This window comes from Oncorhynchus kisutch, linkage group LG24, assembly GCF_002021735.2.
Source record: "Oncorhynchus kisutch isolate 150728-3 linkage group LG24, Okis_V2, whole genome shotgun sequence".
NCBI lineage: Eukaryota > Metazoa > Chordata > Actinopteri > Salmoniformes > Salmonidae > Oncorhynchus > Oncorhynchus kisutch.
Window position 1 is genome coordinate 33,061,721 of NC_034197.2, and position 21,414 is coordinate 33,083,134.

The following is a 21,414-nucleotide window of genomic DNA, read 5'->3' on the forward strand; positions in this document are numbered from 1 at the left end:
TATTCTCCGGTGAACAAGAAACACGGTCAACCCAATACACACAGGGTGAATAAGCCAACACAGGATAAAAGATGAACCGGAGAAATACGAACACAAGATACACCGACAGACATAGATGACAAATAAACAATCCCGCACAAAACAAGGGTGGGACAACCTACTATATATACAGACACTAATAAACTAAACAACACACAGGTGAACCCAATCAGACAAGCCCAACAGATACACGAAAAGGGATCGGTAGTGGCTAGTAGGACGGTGACAACGACCGCCGAGCACCGCCTGAACGGGCAGGAGAGCCAACCTCGGCGGAAGTCGTGACAGTACCCCCCCCTGACGCACGGCAGCGCGCCGCCACCGTCCTTGAGGACGACCCGGAGGACGAGGTGCTGGGCGATCCGGGTGGAGGCGGTGGAAATCTATCAGGAGAGAAGGGTCCAAAATGTCCCCCACCGGAACCCAGCATCTCTCCTCCGGGCCGTACCCCTCCCAGTCCACAAGGTACTGTAGGCCCCCCACCCGGCGTCTCGAATCCAGAATGACTCGAACTGTGTACGCCGGGGACCCCTCGATGTCCAGAGGGGGCGGAGGGACCTCAGGCACCTCACCTTCTTGCAGGGGACCAGCCACCACCGGCCTGAGGAGAGACACATGAAACGAGGGGTTAATACGGTAATAACTAGGAAGTTGTAACCTGTAACACACCTTGTTTATTCTCCTCAGGACTTTGAACGGCCCCACACACTGCGGCCCCAGCTTCCGACAGGGCAGGCGGAGGGACAGGTTTCGGGTCGAGAGCGAGACCCTGTCCCCCGGTGCAAACACAGGGGGTCTCACTGCGGTGCTGGTCAGCGCTCCTCTTCTGCCGTTCTCCCGCTAACCGTAATGAGTCCTGAACGGCTTTCCAGGTGTCCTTGGAGCGCTGTACCCATTCCTCCACCGCAGGAGCCTCGGTCTGACTCTGATGCCATGGAGCCAGGACCGGCTGGTAACCTAACACACACTCAAAAGGAGACAAGTTAGTAGAGGAGTGGCGTAAGGAGTTCTGGGCTAGTTCGGCCCATGGAACATACCTTGCCCACTCACCTGGCCGGTCCCGACAATAGGACCGCAGAAACCTGCCCACATCCTGGTTTACGCGCTCCACCTGCCCATTACTCTCGGGGTGAAAACCTGAGGTTAAGCTAACCGAGACCCCCAGTCTCTCCATAAACACCCTCCACACTCTGGACGTGAATTGGGGACCCCGATCAGAGACGATGTCCTCAGGCACCCCATAGTGCCGGAAGACATGGGTAAACAAAGCCTCAGCAGTCTGCAGGGCCGTAGGGAGACCGGGCAACGGAATGAGGCGACAGGACTTAGAAAACTGATCCACAACGACCAGGATCGTAGTACTTCCCTGGGACGGGGGAAGGTCGGTAAGAAAATCCACCGATAAGTGTGTCCACGGCCGTTGTGGAACGGGGAGGGTTTGTAATTTCCCTCTAGGCAGGTGTCGAGGAGCCTTGCTCTGAGCACACACTGAGCAGGAGGAGACATAAAATCTCACATCTTTAGCCAGTGTGGGCCACCAGTATCTCCCTCTCAGACTCTGCACTGTCCTCTTGTTACCAGGATGACCCGAGGAGGGAAGAGTATGAGCCCACCGAATCAGCTTGTCCCGGACCACCCTCGGCACGTACTTGGTCCCTACTGGACAGTTAGGAGGAGCCGGCTCTGACCGTGAGGCCCTCTCTATCTCAGCGTCCACCTCCCATACCATCGGTGCCACGAGACATGACGGTGGAATGATGGGAGTTGGCTCAACTGACCGTTCCTCGGTATCATAGAGGCGAGACAGTGCGTCAGCTTTGGTGTTTTGGGAGCCTGGCCGATATGTGAGGGTAAACTGGAACCTAGTAAAAAACTAGTAAAAAACATGGCCCATCTAGCCTGACGTAGATTTAGTCTCTTAGCTGCCCGGATGTACTCGAGATTATGATGGTCAGTCCAGATGAGAAAAGGGTATTTAGCCCCCTCAAGCCAATGTCTCCACACCTTCAGAGCCTTGACTACAGCTAACAACTCCCGGTCCCCCACATCATAGTTTCGCTCCGCTGGGCTTAGCTTGCTCGAAAAGAAAGCACACAGGCGGAGCTTGGATGGCACGCCCGAGCGTTGGGACAGCACGGCTCCAACCCCAGCCTCGGACGCATCCACCTCCACTATGAACGCTAAAGAGGGGTCCGGATGCGCCAACACGGGCGCATTGGTGAACAGCTCCTTCAGACGACTGAAAGCTCTGCCCGCCTCTGCTGACCATCGCAAGCGCACCGGTCCTCCCTTCAGCAGTGACGTGATGGGAGCAGCCACCTGACCAAAACCCCGGATAAACCTCCGGTAGTAATTGGCAAACCCTAAAAACCGCTGCACTTCTTTCACCGTGGTCGGAGTCGGCCAATTACGCACGGCTGTAATTGGCCGTCCTCCATCACTACCCCGGAGTTGGAAATATGATACCCCAGGAAGGAAACGGACTGTTTGAAAAACTCACATTTCTCCGCCTTGCAATACAGGTCATGCTCCAGTAGTCGCCCAAGTACCTTACGCACCAGAGACACATGCTCCGCGCGTGTGGCAGAATAGATCAAGATGTCATCAATGTACACTACCACTCCCTGCCCGAGCAGGTCTCGGAGACTCTCATCTACGAAGGATTGGAAAATGGCTGGAGCATTCTTCAACCCGTATGGCATGACGCAGTACTCATAATGACCAGAAGTAGTACTAAATGCGGTTTTCCACTCATCTCCTCCCCGGATACGTACCAGATTATACGCGCTCTTCAGGTCCAGTTTTGTGAAGAAGCGCGCCCCGTGAAATGATTCCATTGCTGTAGCGATGAGAGGTAGTGGGTAACTAAACCCCACTGTGATGGAATTTAGACCTCTATAATCAATACACGGACGCAGACCTCCATCCTTCTTCTTCACAAAAAAGAAACTTGAGGAGACGGGTGATACGGAGGGCTGAATGTACCCCTGTCCCAGCGATTCAGAAACATATGTTTCCATCGCAACTGTCTCCTCCTGGGACAATGGATACACGTGACTCCTAGGAAGTGCAGCGTTTTCCAGAAGGTTTATCGCGCAGTCCTCTCGACGATGAGGTGGTAATTGGGTCGCCTTCCCTTTACTAAAGGCGATAGCCAAATCGGCATATTCAGAGGGAATGCGCACGGTGGAAATTTGGTCTGGACTCTCCACCGTAGTCGCACCAACGGCAACTCCTATACACCTACCTGAACACTCCTCTGACCACCCCTTAAGAGCCCCCTGTCGCCAGGAAATCACGGGTTGTGTTGAGCTAACCAGGGAACCCCCAACACCACTGGAAACGCAGGTGAATCTATAAGGAACAGGCTAATCTGCTCCTTATGATCACCCTGCGTTACCATGTCCAGTGGCACCGTAGCCTCCCTAATTTCTCCTGACCCTAATGGTCGGCTATCTAAGGAGTGCACGGGCAAAGGTCGATCTAACGACACCAGAGGAATCCCTAGCCTTAACGCAAGACCACGATCCATAAAATTCCCAGCTGCGCCTGAATCGACTAGCGCCTTATGCTGTAGAGAGGGGGAAAACCCAGGGAAAGAAATCAATACAAACACATGACTGACAGGAAGCTCTGAATGAGTTTGGTGCTTACTCACCTGGGGTGATCGAGCAGTGTTCCGCCTGTCCTCCCGACTCCTAGACGAGTTCCTCCAGCACCGGTCGGACGTGTGCCCTCGTCGACCACAACTGGTACAGGAGGACACTCCTCCTCCGGCCCCCCTCGAAGCCGTACCTCCTAATTCCATAGGGATAGGGAACGACAGGACCTCATCCGAACGCCCGCGAGCAGCCAGCAGGTTGTCGAGACGGATAGCCAGATCGATAAGTCCATCCAGTGTGAATGTGGTGTCCCGACATGCCAGCTCCCTGCGGACGTCCTCCCTAAGACTACATCTAAAATGATCAATCAAGGCCCTGTCGTTCCATCCTGCTCATGCTGCCAAAGTCCTAAACTCTAAAGCAAAATCCTGTACGCTCCTCGTCTCCTGACGCAGGTGGAACAACCGTTCACCCGCCGCCCTCGGGTGGATGGTCAAAAACAGCTCGGAATCGGCGGGTGAACTCTGGGTAATTATCCTTAGCCGAGTCCGGACCATTCCACACTGCGTTGGCCCACTCGAGAGCTTGCCCAGTCAAACAGGAGATGAGGGCGCACACGCTCTCCTCTCCAGAGGGAGCAGGACGCACGGTAGCTAGGTATAGTTCCAGTTGAAGGAGGAAACCCTGGCACCCAGCCGCCGATCCGTCATACTCCCGTGGGAGTGTCAGCCGAAGAGCCCCGGAGCCAGATGTGGTCGCAGAAACAGGAGGTGCTGGAGAAGGGGTTGCTAGAGATGAGGTGGAGAGGCCACTCCTCTCCCATCGATCCATTCTCTCCATCATTTGGTCCATAGCAGAACCAATCCGGTGAAGCACGCTGGTATGATGGAGGACCCTCTCCTCCATCGATGGGAGAGGAGACGCTGCTGCTCCTGCTGATTCCATGAGTGGTGCGGGATTCTGTCACGTCTAATCAAGGTGGGTGGAATCAGGCGCAGAGAGCAGATAGCGATATGAAAGTTTATTCTCCGGTGAACAAGAAACACGGTCAACCCAATACACACAGGGTGAATAATCCAACACAGGATAAAAGACGAACCGGAGAAATACGAACACAAGATACACCGACAGACATAGATGACAAATAAACAATCCCGCACAAAACAAGGGCGGGACAACCTACTATATATATACAGACACTAATAAACTAAACAACACACAGGTGAAACCAATCAGACAAAACCAACAGATACACGAAAAGGGATCGGTAGTGGCTAGTAGGACGGTGACGACGACCGCCGAGCACCGCCCGAACGGGCAGGAGAGCCAACCTCGGCGGAAGTCGTGACAGAAGTAAACAAAAAAGTGTTAAACAAATCAAAATCTCACATATTCTAGGTTCTGACCTAGAATATGTGGACAACTACACATGTCTTGTTGTCTGGTTGGACTGTGGACTCTCCTTCCAGACTCACATTAAGCATCTCCAACCAAAAATTGAATCTGGTGTGCTTCCTGTTTCGCAACAAAGCTTCCTTCACTCATGCCGCCAAGCATACCCTCGTAAAACTGACTATCCTACCGATCCTTGACTCCAGCGATGTCATTTACAAAATGGTCCCCGGCACTCTGCTCAACAGACTGGATACAGTCTATCACAGAGCCATCCGTTTTATCACCAAAGCACCCATATACTACCCACCACTGCGACCTGTATGCTCTCGTTGGCTAGCCCTTGCTGCATATCTGTCGCCGAGCCCTCTGGCTCCAGGTCGTCTATTGGTCTTTGCTAGGTGGAGCCCTGCCTTGTCTCGGCTCACTGGTCACCATGGTAACATCCACCCGTGGCACGCGCTCCAGCCGGTATATTGCACTGGTCATCCCCAGGTATATTGCACTGGTCAATTATTTACCAGTTGCCATGATGAAAGTGTTTTGTTGTTGTGCATTATCCTCAAACACTAGAATTGTATGTTATCCTCAAACACTAGAATTGTATGTTATCCTCAAACACTAGAATTGTATGTTATCCTCAAACACTAGAACTGTATGTTATCCTCAAACACTAGAACTGTATGTTTATCCTCAAACACTAGAACTGTATGTTTATCCTCAAACACTAGAACTGTATGTTATCCTCAAACAATAGCATGGTATTATTTCACTGTAATAGCTACTGTAAATTGTACAGTGCAGTAAGATGAACAAGAATTGAAGCGTTCTGCCCATATCAGATATGACCCGGAGAGTTGCCTGTTGTGTACAACGTTTTTTTGTCACATCATCGTATATTCAGCAACAACTTTCCCGGTTTATGGACACCAATCCCGTAGAGGTTAAATTTACAGACATTAAGTATTGCTTAAACTACACAATCTCTACAATTCTCTACGTAGAAACTACTGCACGAATAGGACCTGAAAGTGCAGTAGTTACTATGTATTGGTATTGTATTTATTATGGATCCCCATTAGCTGCTCCCTAGGCAGCAGCTAATGGCTTCCAGCTAAATGAAGGCAGTAATACAATTTAAAAACATTACAATACATTCATTACAGAATTCACAACACTAAGTGTGTGCGCTCAGGCTGAGGGGAGGACGGCTCAAAAAGAATGGCTGGAACGGAGCAAATGGAATGGCATCAAACGCATGGAATCCATGTTCTACCAATTCCACTCCAGCTATTACCACTAGCCAGTTCTCCCCAATTAAGGTGCCACCATCCTCCTGTGGAAAGGCTTTGTGTAGTAATTCAGTTGTACTTTTTCATGAGGGTTGTTAAACAGTGGGTGTCCACACACCTTTCAACATTTGGTTACAGGCATGAGTGGTAGGTACACCAGCCCAAAACACACACACACACACACACACACACACACACACACACACACACACACACACACACACACACACACACACACACACACACACACACACACACACACACACACACACACACACACACACACACACTTCCTCCCATACAGAGGATAATGAAGCATGGAGGACCCATCTGGCTGTGTGTGTGTGCGTGTGTGTGTGTGTGTGCGATGGCTTTGAGGACAGTGAGTGACAGTGTAGGATTAAGCTTTAATCACTGTAATTACTTTTATTCCAGCTGCACAACTCTCCTATTCGACACACACACACGCACACGCACACACACACGCACACTACCACACACACACTACCACACACACACACACTACCACACACACACACACTACCACACACACACACACACACACACGCACACACACGCACACACACACTACCACACACACACACACTACCACACACACACGCACACACACACGCACACACACACGCACACACACGCACACACACACTACCACACACACACACACTACCACACACACACACACACACGCACACACACACACACACACACAGTGTGTGTGTGTGTTTGCTTTTCAGCAGCACAATAAGAGTGCTATTCTCTGCCTATCTTTATATTCCTGGATACAAGCTTTGATTGAATATGTTTCAGAGTTTAGGTCAACAGTTTATTTAGCACTTGACTAGGGTTGTCACGGTGACCGTAGTGCCGCTACATCGGTTGTCAACACACTGCCACACCGGCATTCATGTGTCTTGACCGCTGTGGAATTCCACGTGACAATGGAGTCATGGTAACTAGGCTTCTCCAAAACTGTGCTCTGATGCTTCTGATGGTCATTAGTAGCCCACCAAATAGCTTAAGGCCAGTCACTAATGGCCTGGACCTTAGTGCTCTATTGTTCCTCTAATCACTCTGACATCATTGCAAATGATATCAAAATCAAACACTTCATGAGAGCCCTGGCATTCAGAGTTTGAGCGGAATGGGGTCACCTGTTGCAGAGCGAGAGCCAGCTCCTCGTAGATGTTTGATGCATGTAATGAGACATTTCTATTGGCTATGCTATGCAATTACGTGAGAAAACAGAGTTTTGATGACCTCTTGTTAAAACCTCTTGATCTACACATCCCGGATCCGGGATCGTGACTACAGGCTCAGCTCATTACCATAACGCAAAATGCGAAAAAATATTCTTAGAAATATTTAACCTCCACACCTACACAAGTCCAATAGCTCAAATGAACGATAAACACCTTGTTCATCTACCCAGCAAGTCAGATTTCTAAAATGTTTTACGGCGAAAACACACCACACATTTATATTAGACCACCACCGAAACAAAAGACAAGAGGCGGCCATTTTGTCCCAGAAAATATACAATTATAAAAGCAGGATTAAAAAATAAATCATTCACTAACCTTTTGAAAATCTTCATCAGATGACAGTAATAGGACATGTTACACAATAATATGCTATTTATATCCATAAATCTCTGTTTACAATGACGACATGTTCACAAAATGCTACTCAAATGTCCGGAGAAATGATGATAGCTCCGACAGATAACGTCAGATAACAAGCAATACACATGACTAAATATACATGTTCTACATATAGTTACAAAGATACACTTCTTCTTAATGCAACCGCTGTGTTACATTTATTTTGAACGTTACAGAATTCGTTCACTAGGCTACAATATGAGGCGGCGCTCAGATATTAGCAGTATGTCTCCTCTACGTTTGGAGAGCACAGAAACCCAAAATTAACCACATAAATATTCCCTTACCTTTGATGTTCTTCGATGAGAAGACGTGGAAGGAGTTATACTTACCCAATACATCGTTTGGTTTCAAGTTGTGTGTCTCTGTATTAGCATATGCCAACAGCTTCAGCTGAAATGCACCCAAAATGACTTCTGGTCCCGCACTCTTGCGCATCAAAACTTCTAAATTACATATTATATGTCGACTAAACTGGTCAAACTAAGTGCAGAATCGAGCTTTAGGATGTTTTAATCATGTAAAACAAAGATCAGCGCGAACAGACCCGAATGTTTTAGCCCGCCAAAGGACGTGGGCGCGCGAGATTCTCACAAAGAACGCATCATTTGAAAGCAGACATCGCGCTGAACACATAGAAACTGTTCCTGGATCCGTAGCTGGTTGGGAAGGGTGGGGGCGATGACGTCAAAGTTGTACCAACTTTTCTGTTGCCAACGGGGTGTTTGGAAGAAAGCCCTGGGAGTTCTGCTTTACATATAGACATCATTTAAACGGGTTTAGAAACTTTAGAGTGTTTTCTATTCAATAATTATTATTATATGCATATATTAGCAATTTTGGGAAAAATATTTTCAGTTTACTATGGGCACGCACTTCCTCCAAAGGGGGCAGTATTCAGCCCTAGGCTTAACTGGATGATCCCATCATCTTTCTATAGACTAGGCCTACTATATTTATTTCTCAGTGAAATGTGTTCTTATAAGCCCAGTCATTGTAATCACGTGTGAAAACAGAGTTTTGACTGGCCACTGTTGAACCTTTTACTGTAGTGGGGCAAATCAGGGTCACTCAGAGCGTTTATTAGTAGCCTTTAAACAAATGTATACACCTCACCCACATGGTTATGGCTTGAGAAAAGAAGGCACCTGAACCATGTCAGAAAAACAGTTGATATGGTTTACATTTTGAGTTTGCATCCCAACATTTCATTTTATATACTGTACGTCACAGAAGACTGAAATGTAACCAAACCGGATTTTCTGCGGATTAAAAAATATATATGTTTCGTAATTATGAAATTATAAATAAATATGAATAAAATTCCAATCCATTAGGCCAATAGAGGGCGGTTTGGTCATTTGACTGCAGGAAAAGGCTACAAGAGGATCCCAGCTATCTCCTGCGTTATATCCTTAATATTAAACACAGTCATCCACTTCAGAAATGGAGTAGCCTACCTGGCATATTAGAAACGTAGTGGCAGGAAGCGCTTCCTCCAGTCACTATTCCACTGCAGGCTACAGAGAACATGTCTTTTTTTGTGGGCCATTCGAAATCTACAATTATTCCACACATATATTAGTAGGCTATACAGTACCGCTATACAGTTAAAAAAAAAAAAACTATTTTCTATATTGTAGAATAATAGTGAAGACATCAAAATTATGAAATAACACATATGGAATCATGTAGTAACCAAAAAAAGTGTTAAACAAATCACAATATATTTTATATTTGAGATTCTTCAAAGAGCCACCCTTTGCCTTGATGACAGCTTTTAGTGAGTACTTCAGATCAGAGGCAGTAGGGATGATGTTCTCTTGATAAGTGAATTGGACCATTTTCCTGTCAAAAGTACTTTTGGGTGTCAGGGGAAATGTATGGAGTAAAACTTTAATTATTTTCTTTATGAATGTAGTGAAGTAAAATTTGGCAAAAATATAAATAGTAAAGTACAGATACCCACAAAAATGAATGAAGTAGCACGTTAAAGTATTTTTTCTTAAGAACTTTACACCCCTGCTTAAACGACTAAAGCCAGATAGAAGGCATGTAGAAAAACATGTGGAACATATATACACTGCTCAAAAAATAAAGGGAACACTTAAACAACACAATGTAACTCCAAGTCAATCACACTTCTGTGAAATCTGTCCACTTAGGAAGCAACGCTGATTGACAATACATTTCACATGCTGTTGTGCAAATGGAATAGACAACAGGTGGAAATTATAGGCAATTAGCAAGACACCCCCAATAAAGGAGTGGTTCTGCAGGTGGTGACCACAGACCACTTCTCAGTTGCTATGCTTCCTGGCTGATGTTTTGGTCACTTTTGAATGCTGGCGGTGCTTTCACTCTAGTGGTAGCATGAGACGGAGTCTACAACCCACACAAGTGGCTCAGGTAGTGCAGCTCATCCAGGATGGCACATCAATGCGAGCTGTGGCAAGAAGGTTTGCTGTGTCTGTCAGCGTAGTGTCCAGAGAATGGAGGCGCTACCAGGAGACAGGCCAGTACATCAGGAGACATGGAGGAGGCCGTTGGAGGGCAACAACCCAGCAGCAGGACCGCTACCTCCGCCTTTGTGCAAGGAGGAGCACTGCCAGAGCCCTGCAAAATGACCTCCAGGAGGCCACAAATGTGCATGTGTCTGCTGAAACGGTCAGAAACAGACTCCATGAGCGTGGTATGAGGGCCCGACGTCCACAGGTGGGGGTTGTGCTTACAGCCCAACACCGTGCAGGACGTTTGGCATTTGCCAGAGAACACCAAGATTGGCAAATTCGCCACTGGCGCCCTGTGCTCTTCACAGATGAAAGCAGGTTCACACTGAGCACATGTGACAGACGTGACAGAGTCTGGAGACGCCATGGAGAACGTTCTGCTGCCTGCAACATCCTCCAGCATGACCGGTTTGGCGGTGGGTCAGTCATGGTGTGGGGTGGCATTTCTTTGGGGGGGCCGCACAGCCCTCCATGTGCTCGCCAGAGGTAGCCTGACTGCCATTAGGTACCGAGATGAGATCCTCAGACCCCTTGTGAGACCATATGCTGGTGTGGTTGGCCCTCGGTTCCTCTTAATGCAAGACAATGCTAGACCTCATGTGGCTGGAGTGTGTCAGCAGTTCCTGCAAGAGGAAGGCATTGATGCTATGGACTAGCCCGCCCGTTCCCCAGACCTGAATCCAATTGAGCACATCTGGGACATCATGTCTCGCTCCATCCACCAACGCCAGGTTGCACCACAGACTGTCCAGGAGTTGGCGGATGCTTTAGTCCAGGTCTGGGAGGAGATCCCTCAGGAGACCATCCGCCACCTCATCAGGAGCATGCCCAGGCATTGTAGGGAGGTCAACCAGGCACGTGGAGGCCACACACACTACTGAGCCTCATTTTGACTTGTTTTAAGGACATTACATCAAAGTTGGATCAGCCCGTAGTGTGGTTTTCCACTTTAATTTTGAGTGTGACTCCAAATGCAGACCTCCATGAGTTGATAAATTTGATTTCCATTGATCATTTTTGTGTGATTTTGTTGTCAGCACATTCAACTATGTAAAGAAAAAAGTATTTAATAAGAATATTTCATTCATTCAGATCTAGGATGTGTTATTTTAGTGTTCCCTTTATTTTTTTGAGCAGTGTATATTTTTTAAATAAGAAATATCTTTGAGAACTAACAATCACCCAAATGATTGTAAGGGAGAATCTAACATTCCAAAAATGTCAATGCATGGGGCCCACATTGATTTTGTTATAACATTTGAGTCACTCAGATAACATAAGAACACAGCACAAAGGCATATCTGTTAATTGAAATGCATTCCAGGTGAGAGAATGCCAAGAGTGTGCAAGCTGTCATCAAGGCAAAGGGTGGCTACTTTTAAGAATCTGAAATATAAAATACATTTTGAATTGAATTGTTTACACTTTTGTGGTTATTTCATGTGTTATTTCATAGTTTTGATGTCTTCACCATTATTCTACAATAGTTTAAAATTAAGAAAAACCCTTGAATGAGTCGTCCAAACTTTTGACTGGTACTGTATTTATGATTATTTTTTGGACTGGCGGCAACAATGCTGCTTGTAAATGAATATTGGGGAAACAGTGAGTTAGAGTTAGCAGCCTCAGCACCATAACACACAAACAGGTTAGTCATTTGGTTGTGTGGGGTGTGTGTGTGCGTGTGTGTGTATGTGCATTCCTGTGTGAGTGTTAACTGCAGGACATTGCGGCTGAACAGAGCTGTGTAGTTGCAGTGCAGTGTAGTTGCAGAGCTGTGTAGTTGCAGTGCAGTGTAGTTGCAGTGCAGTGTAGTTGCAGTGCAGTGTAGTTGCAGTGCAGTGGGGTGTGTGAGAGATTGCATGTCGTAGCATACAGTAGCTAAAGGAAGACTAGAAGCAAAGTGGACCAAAAAATCACTGTATTTAACTCAGCTGTAGATCTGATTGATGTTTAATAGACCACTGCAGCGTTGGTCCCAGTCTGGGCTTTGGACATGCAGTACTCACACACACGTGCGTGCACATACGCACATGTACACGCGCACACACACACACACACACACACACACACACACACACACACACACACACACACACACACACACACACACACACACACACACACACACACACACACACACACACAATGAAAACAGACACACAATGAATCCAGTCTAGACGACAACTGAATAGGGAGTAAAGTATTGTTCCACCAACCAACACATTTTAGTTCCTTTGTGCCATTAGCCAACCTTTGTGTAACTATATTTTAACACGTAATGACAGTGGTTGGTTACCGTTGGCAAGTAGACCGTAGTTACTATGGTTATAGCTACTCATTAGACCTAGCGTTATCTGTCAGAGAAGACAACAGCCTTTCAATAAGCCATCCATATTGCCACAGAGATATTGTAGAACAGTAGTCCAGGAATGTTTAGAATGAGATGTGAATAATTAATAGGAATAGAAGGACTGCCATATCTTCAGCACCCAAACAGAAATAGATCACAACCCACTTACAAGGGAGATAAACTATCTTTAAACCCAACATATAACCAAGATATAACCAACATACACCCCTACAACCTTACACCTCTACACCCCTACAACCTTACACCCCTACACCTCTACACCCATACAACCTTACACCTCTACACCCCTACACCTCTACACCCCTACACCCCTACACCTCTACACCCCTACACCTCTACACCCCTACACCTCTACACCCCTACACCCCTACACCCCTACACCTCTACACCCCTACATCTCTACACCCCTACACCTCTACACCCCTACACCTCTACACCCCTACACCCCTACATCTCTACACCCCTACACCTCTACACCCCTACACCCCTACATCTCTACACCCCTACATCTCTAAACCCCTACATCTCTACACCCCTACACCCCTACACCTCTACACCCCTACACCCCTACATCTCTAAACCCCTACACCCCTACATCTCTACACCCCTACACCTCTATACCTCTAAACCTCTACACTCCTACACCCCTACACCTCTACACCCCTACAACTCTACAACCCTACACCTTTACACCTCTACACCTCTACACATTTAAGGGGCTTTATATATGCATGGGAAACATGTGTTAACATTGCCAAGGCAAGCAAGGTAGAAAATATACAAAAGTGAAATAAACAATCAAAATTAACAGTAAACATTACACTCACAGAAGTTTCAAAACAATAAAGACATTACAAATGTCATATTATGTCTATAAACAGTGTTGCAATGATGTACAAATGGTTAAGTGTATACAAGTGAAAATAAATAAACCTAAATACAGGTTGTATTTACAATGGTGTTTGTTCTTCACTGGTTGCCCTTTTCTTGTGGCAACAGGTCACAAATCACGTCACCTCATTTTATGGGTCTGTGTAATCTGAGGGAAATATGTGTCTCTAATATTGTCATACATTGGGCAGGAGGTTAGGAAGTGCAGTTCAGTTTCCACCTCATTTTGTTGATCTGTGTAACCTGAGGGAAATATGTGTCTCTAATATTGTCATACATTGGGCAGGAGGTTAGGAAGTGCAGCTCAGTTTCCACCTCATTTTGTGGGCAGTGTGCACATAGCCTGTCTTCTCTTGAGAGCCATGTCTGCCTACGGTGGCCTTTCTCAATAGCAAGGTTATGCTCACTGAGTCTGTACATAGTCAAAGCTTTTTTCAAAGCTAAGTTTGGGTCAGTCACAGTGGTCAGGTATTCTGACACTGTGTACTCTCTGTTTAGGGCCAAATAGCATTCTAGTTTGCTCTGTTTTTTTGTTAATTCTTTCCAATGTGTCAAGTAGTTATCTTTTTGTTTTCTCATGATTTGGTTGGGTCTAATTGTGCTGCTGTCCTGGGGCTCTGTAGGGTGTGTTTGTGTTTGTGAACAGAGCCCCTGGACCAGCTTGCTTAGGGGACTCTTCTCCAGGTTCATCTCTCTGTAGGTGATGGCTTTGTTATGGAAGGTTTGGGAATCGCTTCCTTTTAGGTGGTTGTAGAATTTAATGGCTCTTTTCTGGATTTCGATAATTAGTGGGTATCGGCCTAATCGTGCTCTGCATGCATTATTTGGTGTTCTACGTTGTACACAAAGGATATTTTTGCAGAATTCTGCATGCAGAGTATGCCTGTCTGTCTGTCTGTCTGTCTGTATCTCTCTCTCTCTCTCTCTATCTGTCTCACTCTGCCCTTCTTTGTCTCTTCATCACACACACACACACACACACACACACACACACACACACACACACACACACACACACACACACACACACACACACACACACACACACACACACACACACACACACACACACACACACACAGACTCCCTGTGTAGAAGGTGCTAGGAATGCGGGCGAGCAAGAGGGCAGCTGTGTCCCCTGAGGCCTGTATCTGGTCCAATCTTGCAACCTGCTCCCTCTTTTACACACACACACACACACACACACACACACACACACACACACACACACACACACACACACACACACACACATACACACACACACACACACACACACATACACACACACACACACACATACACAGACACATACACACACACACACACACACACACACACACACACACACACACACACACACACACACACACACACACACACACACAGACTCCCTGTGTAGAAGGTGCTAGGAATGCGGGCGAGCAAGAGGGCAGCTGTGTCCCCTGAGGCCTGTATCTGGTCCAATCTTGCAACCTGCTCCCTCTTTTACACACACACACACACACACACACACACACACACACACACACACACACACACACACACACATACACACACACACACACACACACACACACACACACACACACACACACACACACACACACACACACACACACACACACACACACAGACTCCCTGTGTAGAAGGTGCTAGGAATGCGGGCGAGCAAGAGGGCAGCTGTGTCCCCTGAGGCCTGTATCTGGTCCAATCTTGCAACCTGCTCCCTCTTTTACACACACACACACACACACACACACACACACACACACACACATACACACACACATACACACACACACACACACACACACACACACACACACATACACACACTCACACACACACACACACACACACACATACACACACACACACACACACACACACATACACACACACACACAGGAGCTAACTGGGCTCGTATGGGTACTGGCTTTGTTTGGCAAAGTGCAGCTACACGTGAAGGATCTGTCAGAGTAACATATACTGTTTACTTGGAACTTTTCTTAAATATGTTTTTGTTTTTTAAATTGTCAAACAGATGTATGAAATCTAGAATTGACTAAACATGATGTTCATCCATTTGTGAATGTTCTGAAGTGAATAATGTGACGTCATCTTCCACTGGCGTTTTATCTACCATTTTAATAGGCTTAAGACCCAGCTAATCAATCACTGATAACGAACACAATTCTCCGTATTGTCTGACACTGTTGTCTCCTCGTGAGTGTGTGTGTGTCTGTGTGCTTGTGTGTGTGTGTGTGTGTGTGCTTGTTTGTGTGTGTGTCTGTGTGTGTGTCTGTGTGTGTGTCTGTGTGTGAGTGTGTGTGTTTGTGTGAGTGTGAGTGTGTGTGTGTGTTTGTGTTTGTGTGAGTGTGAGTGTGTGTATGTGTGTGTGTGTGTGTATGTGTATGTGTATGTGTATGTGTATGTGTATGTGTATGTGTATGTGTATGTGTATGTGTATGTGTATGTGTATGTGTATGTGTGTGAGTCTGGCTATGTGATTATAATGACTGACGTGAGTTATCTGCCTCCTCTTCATAGGTCCGGATATTCCCCTACCTGATTGGTCGAGAGTCAGCCTTCGCAGATAACCTGAAATGGATGGCCTGCGCCAATAAAGGTATCACGTCATGCCCCTGGTTCAATATCAGATCCTAGATGGTCTGTAATATTGTGTCTCCCTGGACATGGAGCTTTGCAGAGTCTTGGAATTACAAGCCCTCTCACTATTTTCCAGTGTGTATATGTGTGTGTGTGTGTGTGTGTGTGGTTATGTGTGGTTGTGTGTGTGTGTGTGTGTGTGTGTGTGTATGTGTGTGTGTGTGTGTGTGATGGCAGACAGCTGGCTGCCATAGCACGGACGGGTCACGTCACATCGTATCTCACACATGAATGCTGGTCACGGCTCGCACAGCACTTTACTGCTGGGGTGTATGTATGTGTGTGTGTGCAAGTGTGTGTGTGGTCACGGCTGTCTTGGTGGATAGAGCACTTTCCGGCTGGTTCTAAAATTAGAGTTAGCCGAACGACGTGCGACGGGTGGGGGGGTTCTGACTCTGCCTCCTCCACTGGATAGACACAAGACAGGCAGGGGTCATTCAATGCGTGGTGTGTGTCCCACGATAAGTGTGTGCGTGTGTGTGTATGTGTGTGTGTTTGTGTGTGTGTTTGTATGTGTGTGTGTTTGTATATCTGTGTGTGTGTGTGTTTGTATGTGTGTGTGTTTGTATATCTGTGTGTGTGTGTGTTTGTATGTGTGTGTGTGTGTGTTTGTATATCTGTGTGTGTGTGTGTTTGTATGTGTGTGTGTGTGTGTGTGTTTGTATATCTGTGTGTGTGTGTGTTTGTATGTGTGTGTGTTTGTATATCTGTGTGTGTGTTTGTATGTGTGTGTTAGTTTGTATGTCTGTGTGTGTGTGTGTGTTTGTATATCTTTGTTTGTGTGTGTGTGTGTGTGTGTTTGTATATCTGTGTGTGTGTGTGTGTGTGTTTGTATATTTGTGTGTGTGTGTGTGTGTGTGTGTTTGTAAACCTGTGTGTGTGTGTGTGTGGGTGTTTGTATATCTGTGTGTGTGTGTGTGTGTGTGTGTGTGTGTGTGTGTGTGTGTGTGTTTGTATATCTGTATGTATCTGTGTGTGTGTGTGTGTTTTTGTATATATCTGTGTGTGTGTGTGTGTGTGTGTGTGTGTGTGTGTGTGTGTGTGTGTGTGTGTGTGTGTGTGTGTGTGTGTGTATGTATATATATATCTGTGTGTGTGTGTTTGTTTCAGAGAGGATGATGAAAGTCCCGCAGCGAAGTGACACAGTCCAGCCAGAGTCATGCAGGGTACACAGTAGACTCTATTTCTGTACTACAGAACAGAGCTGTACTATTGAACAGAGCTGTACTATTGAACAGAGCTGAACTATTGAACAGAGCTGTACTATTGAACAGAGCTGTACTACACTATTGAACAGAGCTGTACTATTGAACAGAGCTGTACTATTGAACAGGGCTGTACTATTGAACAGAGCTGTACTATTGAACAGAGCTGTACTATTGAACAGAGCTGTATTATTGAACAGAGCTGTACTATTGAACAGAGCTGTACTATTGAACAGAGCTGTACTATTGAACAGAGCTGTACTACACTATTGAACAGAGCTGTACTATTGAACAGAGCTGTACTATTGAACAGGGCTGTACTATTGAACAGGGCTGTACTACACTATTGAACAGAGCTGTACTATTGAACAGAGCTGTACTATTGAACAGGGCTGTACTATTGAACAGAGCTGTACTACACTATTGAACAGAGCTGTACTATTGAACAGAGCTGTACTATTGAACAGAGCTGTACTATTGAACAGAGCTGTACTATTGAACAGAGCTGTACTATTGAACAGAGCTGTACTATTGAACAGGGCTGTACTATTGAACAGAGCTGTACTATTGAACAGAGCTGTACTACACTATTGAACAGAGCTGTACTATTGAACAGAGCTGTACTATTGAACAGGGCTGTACTATTGAACAGAGCTGTACTATTGAACAGAGCTGTACTACACTATTGAACAGAGCTGTACTATTGAACAGAGCTGTACTATTGAACAGAGCTGTACTATTGAACAGAGCTGTACTATTGAACAGAGCTGTACTACACTATTGAACAGAGCTGTACTATTGAACAGGGCTGTACTACACTATTGAACAGAGCTGTACTATTGAACAGAGCTGTACTACACTATTGAACAGAGCTGTACTATTGAACAGGGCTGTACTACACTATTGAACAGAGCTGTACTATTGAACAGAGCTGTACTACACTATTGAACAGAGCTGTACTACAGAACAGAGCTGTACTATTGAACAGAGCTGTAGTATTGAACAGAGCTGTACTATTGAACAGAGCTGTACTATTGAAAAGAGCTGTACTATTTAACAGAGCTGTACTATTGAACAGAGCTGTACTACACTATTGAACAGAGCTGTACTATTGAACAGAGCTGTACTACACTATTGAACAGAGCTGTACTATTGAACAGGGCTGTACTACACTATTGAACAGAGCTGTACTATTGAACAGAGCTGTACTACACTATTGAACAGAGCTGTACTACAGAACAGAGCTGTACTATTGAACAGAGCTGTAGTATTGAACAGAGCTGTACTATTGAACAGAGCTGTACTATTGAACAGAGCTGTACTACACTATTGAACAGAGCTGTACTATTGAACAGGGCTGTACTATTGAACAGAGCTGTAGTATTGAACAGGGCTGTACTATGGAACAGAGCTGTACTATTGAACAGAGCTGTACTATTGAACAGAGCTGTACTATTGAACAGAGCTGTACTACACTATTGAACAGAGCTGTACTAATTGAACAGAGCTGTACTACACTATTGAACAGAGCTGTACTATTGAACAGGGCTGTACTATGGAACAGAGCTGTACTATTGAACAGAGCTGTACTATTGAACAGAGCTGTACTATTGAACAGAGCTGTACTACACTATTGAACAGAGCTGTACTATTGAACAGAGCTGTACTATTGAACAGAGCTGTACTACACTATTGAACAGAGCTGTACTATTGAACAGGGCTGTACTATTGAACAGAGCTGTACTATTGAACAGGGCTGTACTATTGAACAGAGCTGTACTATTGAACAGAGCTGTACTATTGAACAGAGCTGTACTACACTATTGAACAGAGCTGTACTATTGAACAGAGCTGTATTATTGAACAGAGCTGTACTATTGAACAGAGCTGTACTATTGAACAGAGCTGTACTATTGAACAGAGCTGTATTATTGAACAGAGCTGTACTATTGAACAGAGCTGTATTATTGAACAGAGCTGTACTATTGAACAGAGCTGTACTATTGAACAGAGCTGTACTATTGAACAGGGCTGTATTATTGAACAGAGCTGTACTATTGAACAGAGCTGTATTATTGAACAGGGCTGTACTATTGAACAGAGCTGTACTATTGAACAGAGCTGTATTATTGAACAGAGCTGTACTATTGAACAGAGCTGTATTATTGAACAGAGCTGTACTATTGAACAGAGCTGTACTATTGAACAGAGCTGTATTATTGAACAGAGCTGTACTATTGAACAGGGCTGTACTATTGAACAGAGCTGTATTATTGAACAGGGCTGTATTATTGAACAGAGCTGTATTATTGAACAGAGCTGTACTATTTAACATAGCTGTATTATTGAACAGAGCTGTATTATTGAACAGGGCTGTATTATTGAACAGAGCTGTACTATTGAACAGAGCTGTACTATTGAACAGAGCTGTACTACACTATTGAACAGAGCTGTACTATTGAACAGAGCTGTATTATTGAACAGAGCTGTACTATTGAACAGAGCTGTACTATTGAACAGAGCTGTACTATTGAACAGAGTTATATTATTGAACAGAGCTGTACTATTGAACAGAGTTGTACTACTGAACAGAGCTGTACTATTGAACAGGGCTGTACTATTGAACAGAGCTGTACTATTGAACAGGGCTGTACTATTGAACAGAGCTGTACTATTGAACAGAGCTGTACTATTGAACAGAGCTGTACTACACTATTGAACAGAGCTGTACTATTGAACAGAGCTGTACTACACTATTGAACAGAGCTGTACTATTGAACAGAGCTGTACTACACTATTGAACAGAGCTGTACTATTGAACAGAGCTGTACTACACTATTGAACAGAGCTGTACTATTGAACAGAGCTGTACTATTGAACAGAGTTATATTATTGAACAGAGCTGTACTATTGAAAAGAGCTGTACTATTGAACAGAGCTGTACTATTGAACAGAGCTGTACTACACTATTGAACAGAGCTGTACTATTGAACAGAGCTGTATTATTGAACAGAGCTGTACTATTGAACAGAGCTGTACTATTGAACAGAGCTGTACTATTGAACAGAGTTGTACTATTGAACAGAGCTGTACTATTGAACAGAGCTGTACTATTGAACAGAGCTGTACTACACTATTGAACAGAGCTGTACTATTGAACAGGGCTGTACTATTGAACAGAGCTGTACTATGAACAGAGCTGTACTATTGAACAGAGCTGTACTATTGAACAGAGCTGTACTACACTATTGAACAGAGCTGTACTATTGAACAGAGCTGTATTATTGAACAGAGCTGTACTATTGAACAGAGCTGTACTATTGAACAGAGCTGTACTATTGAACAGAGCTGTATTATTGAACAGAGCTGTACTATGCAGAGCTGTACTATTGAACAGAGCTGTACTATTGAACAGAGCTGTACTATTGAACAGAGCTGTACTATTGAACAGAGCTGTATTATTGAACAGAGCTGTACTATTGAACAGAGCTGTACTATTGGACAGAGCTGTATTATTGAACAGAGCTGTACTATTGAACAGAGCTGTATTATTGAACAGAGCTGTACTATTGAACAGAGCTGTACTATTGAACAGAGCTGTATTATTGAACAGAGCTGTATTATTGAACAGGGCTGTACTATTGAACAGAGCTGCACTATTGAACAGAGCTGTATTATTGAACAGGGCTGTATTATTGAACAGAGCTGTATTATTGAACAGAGCTGTACTATTGAACAGAGCTGTATTATTGAA

The 21,414-nt window shown here is 45.2% G+C and overlaps 1 protein-coding gene across 1 annotated transcript in view; it reads left to right on the forward strand.

Annotated features, from left to right (window-relative positions):
- LOC109880355 (voltage-dependent calcium channel subunit alpha-2/delta-3) overlaps positions 1-21,414 on the forward strand; it is a 310,106-nt gene that overhangs the window by 184,419 nt on the left and 104,273 nt on the right. Inside the window, 1 exon segment of the mRNA XM_074933786.1 lies at positions 16,336-16,414. Within this exon segment, the coding sequence (XP_074789887.1) occupies positions 16,336-16,414 (79 nt within the window).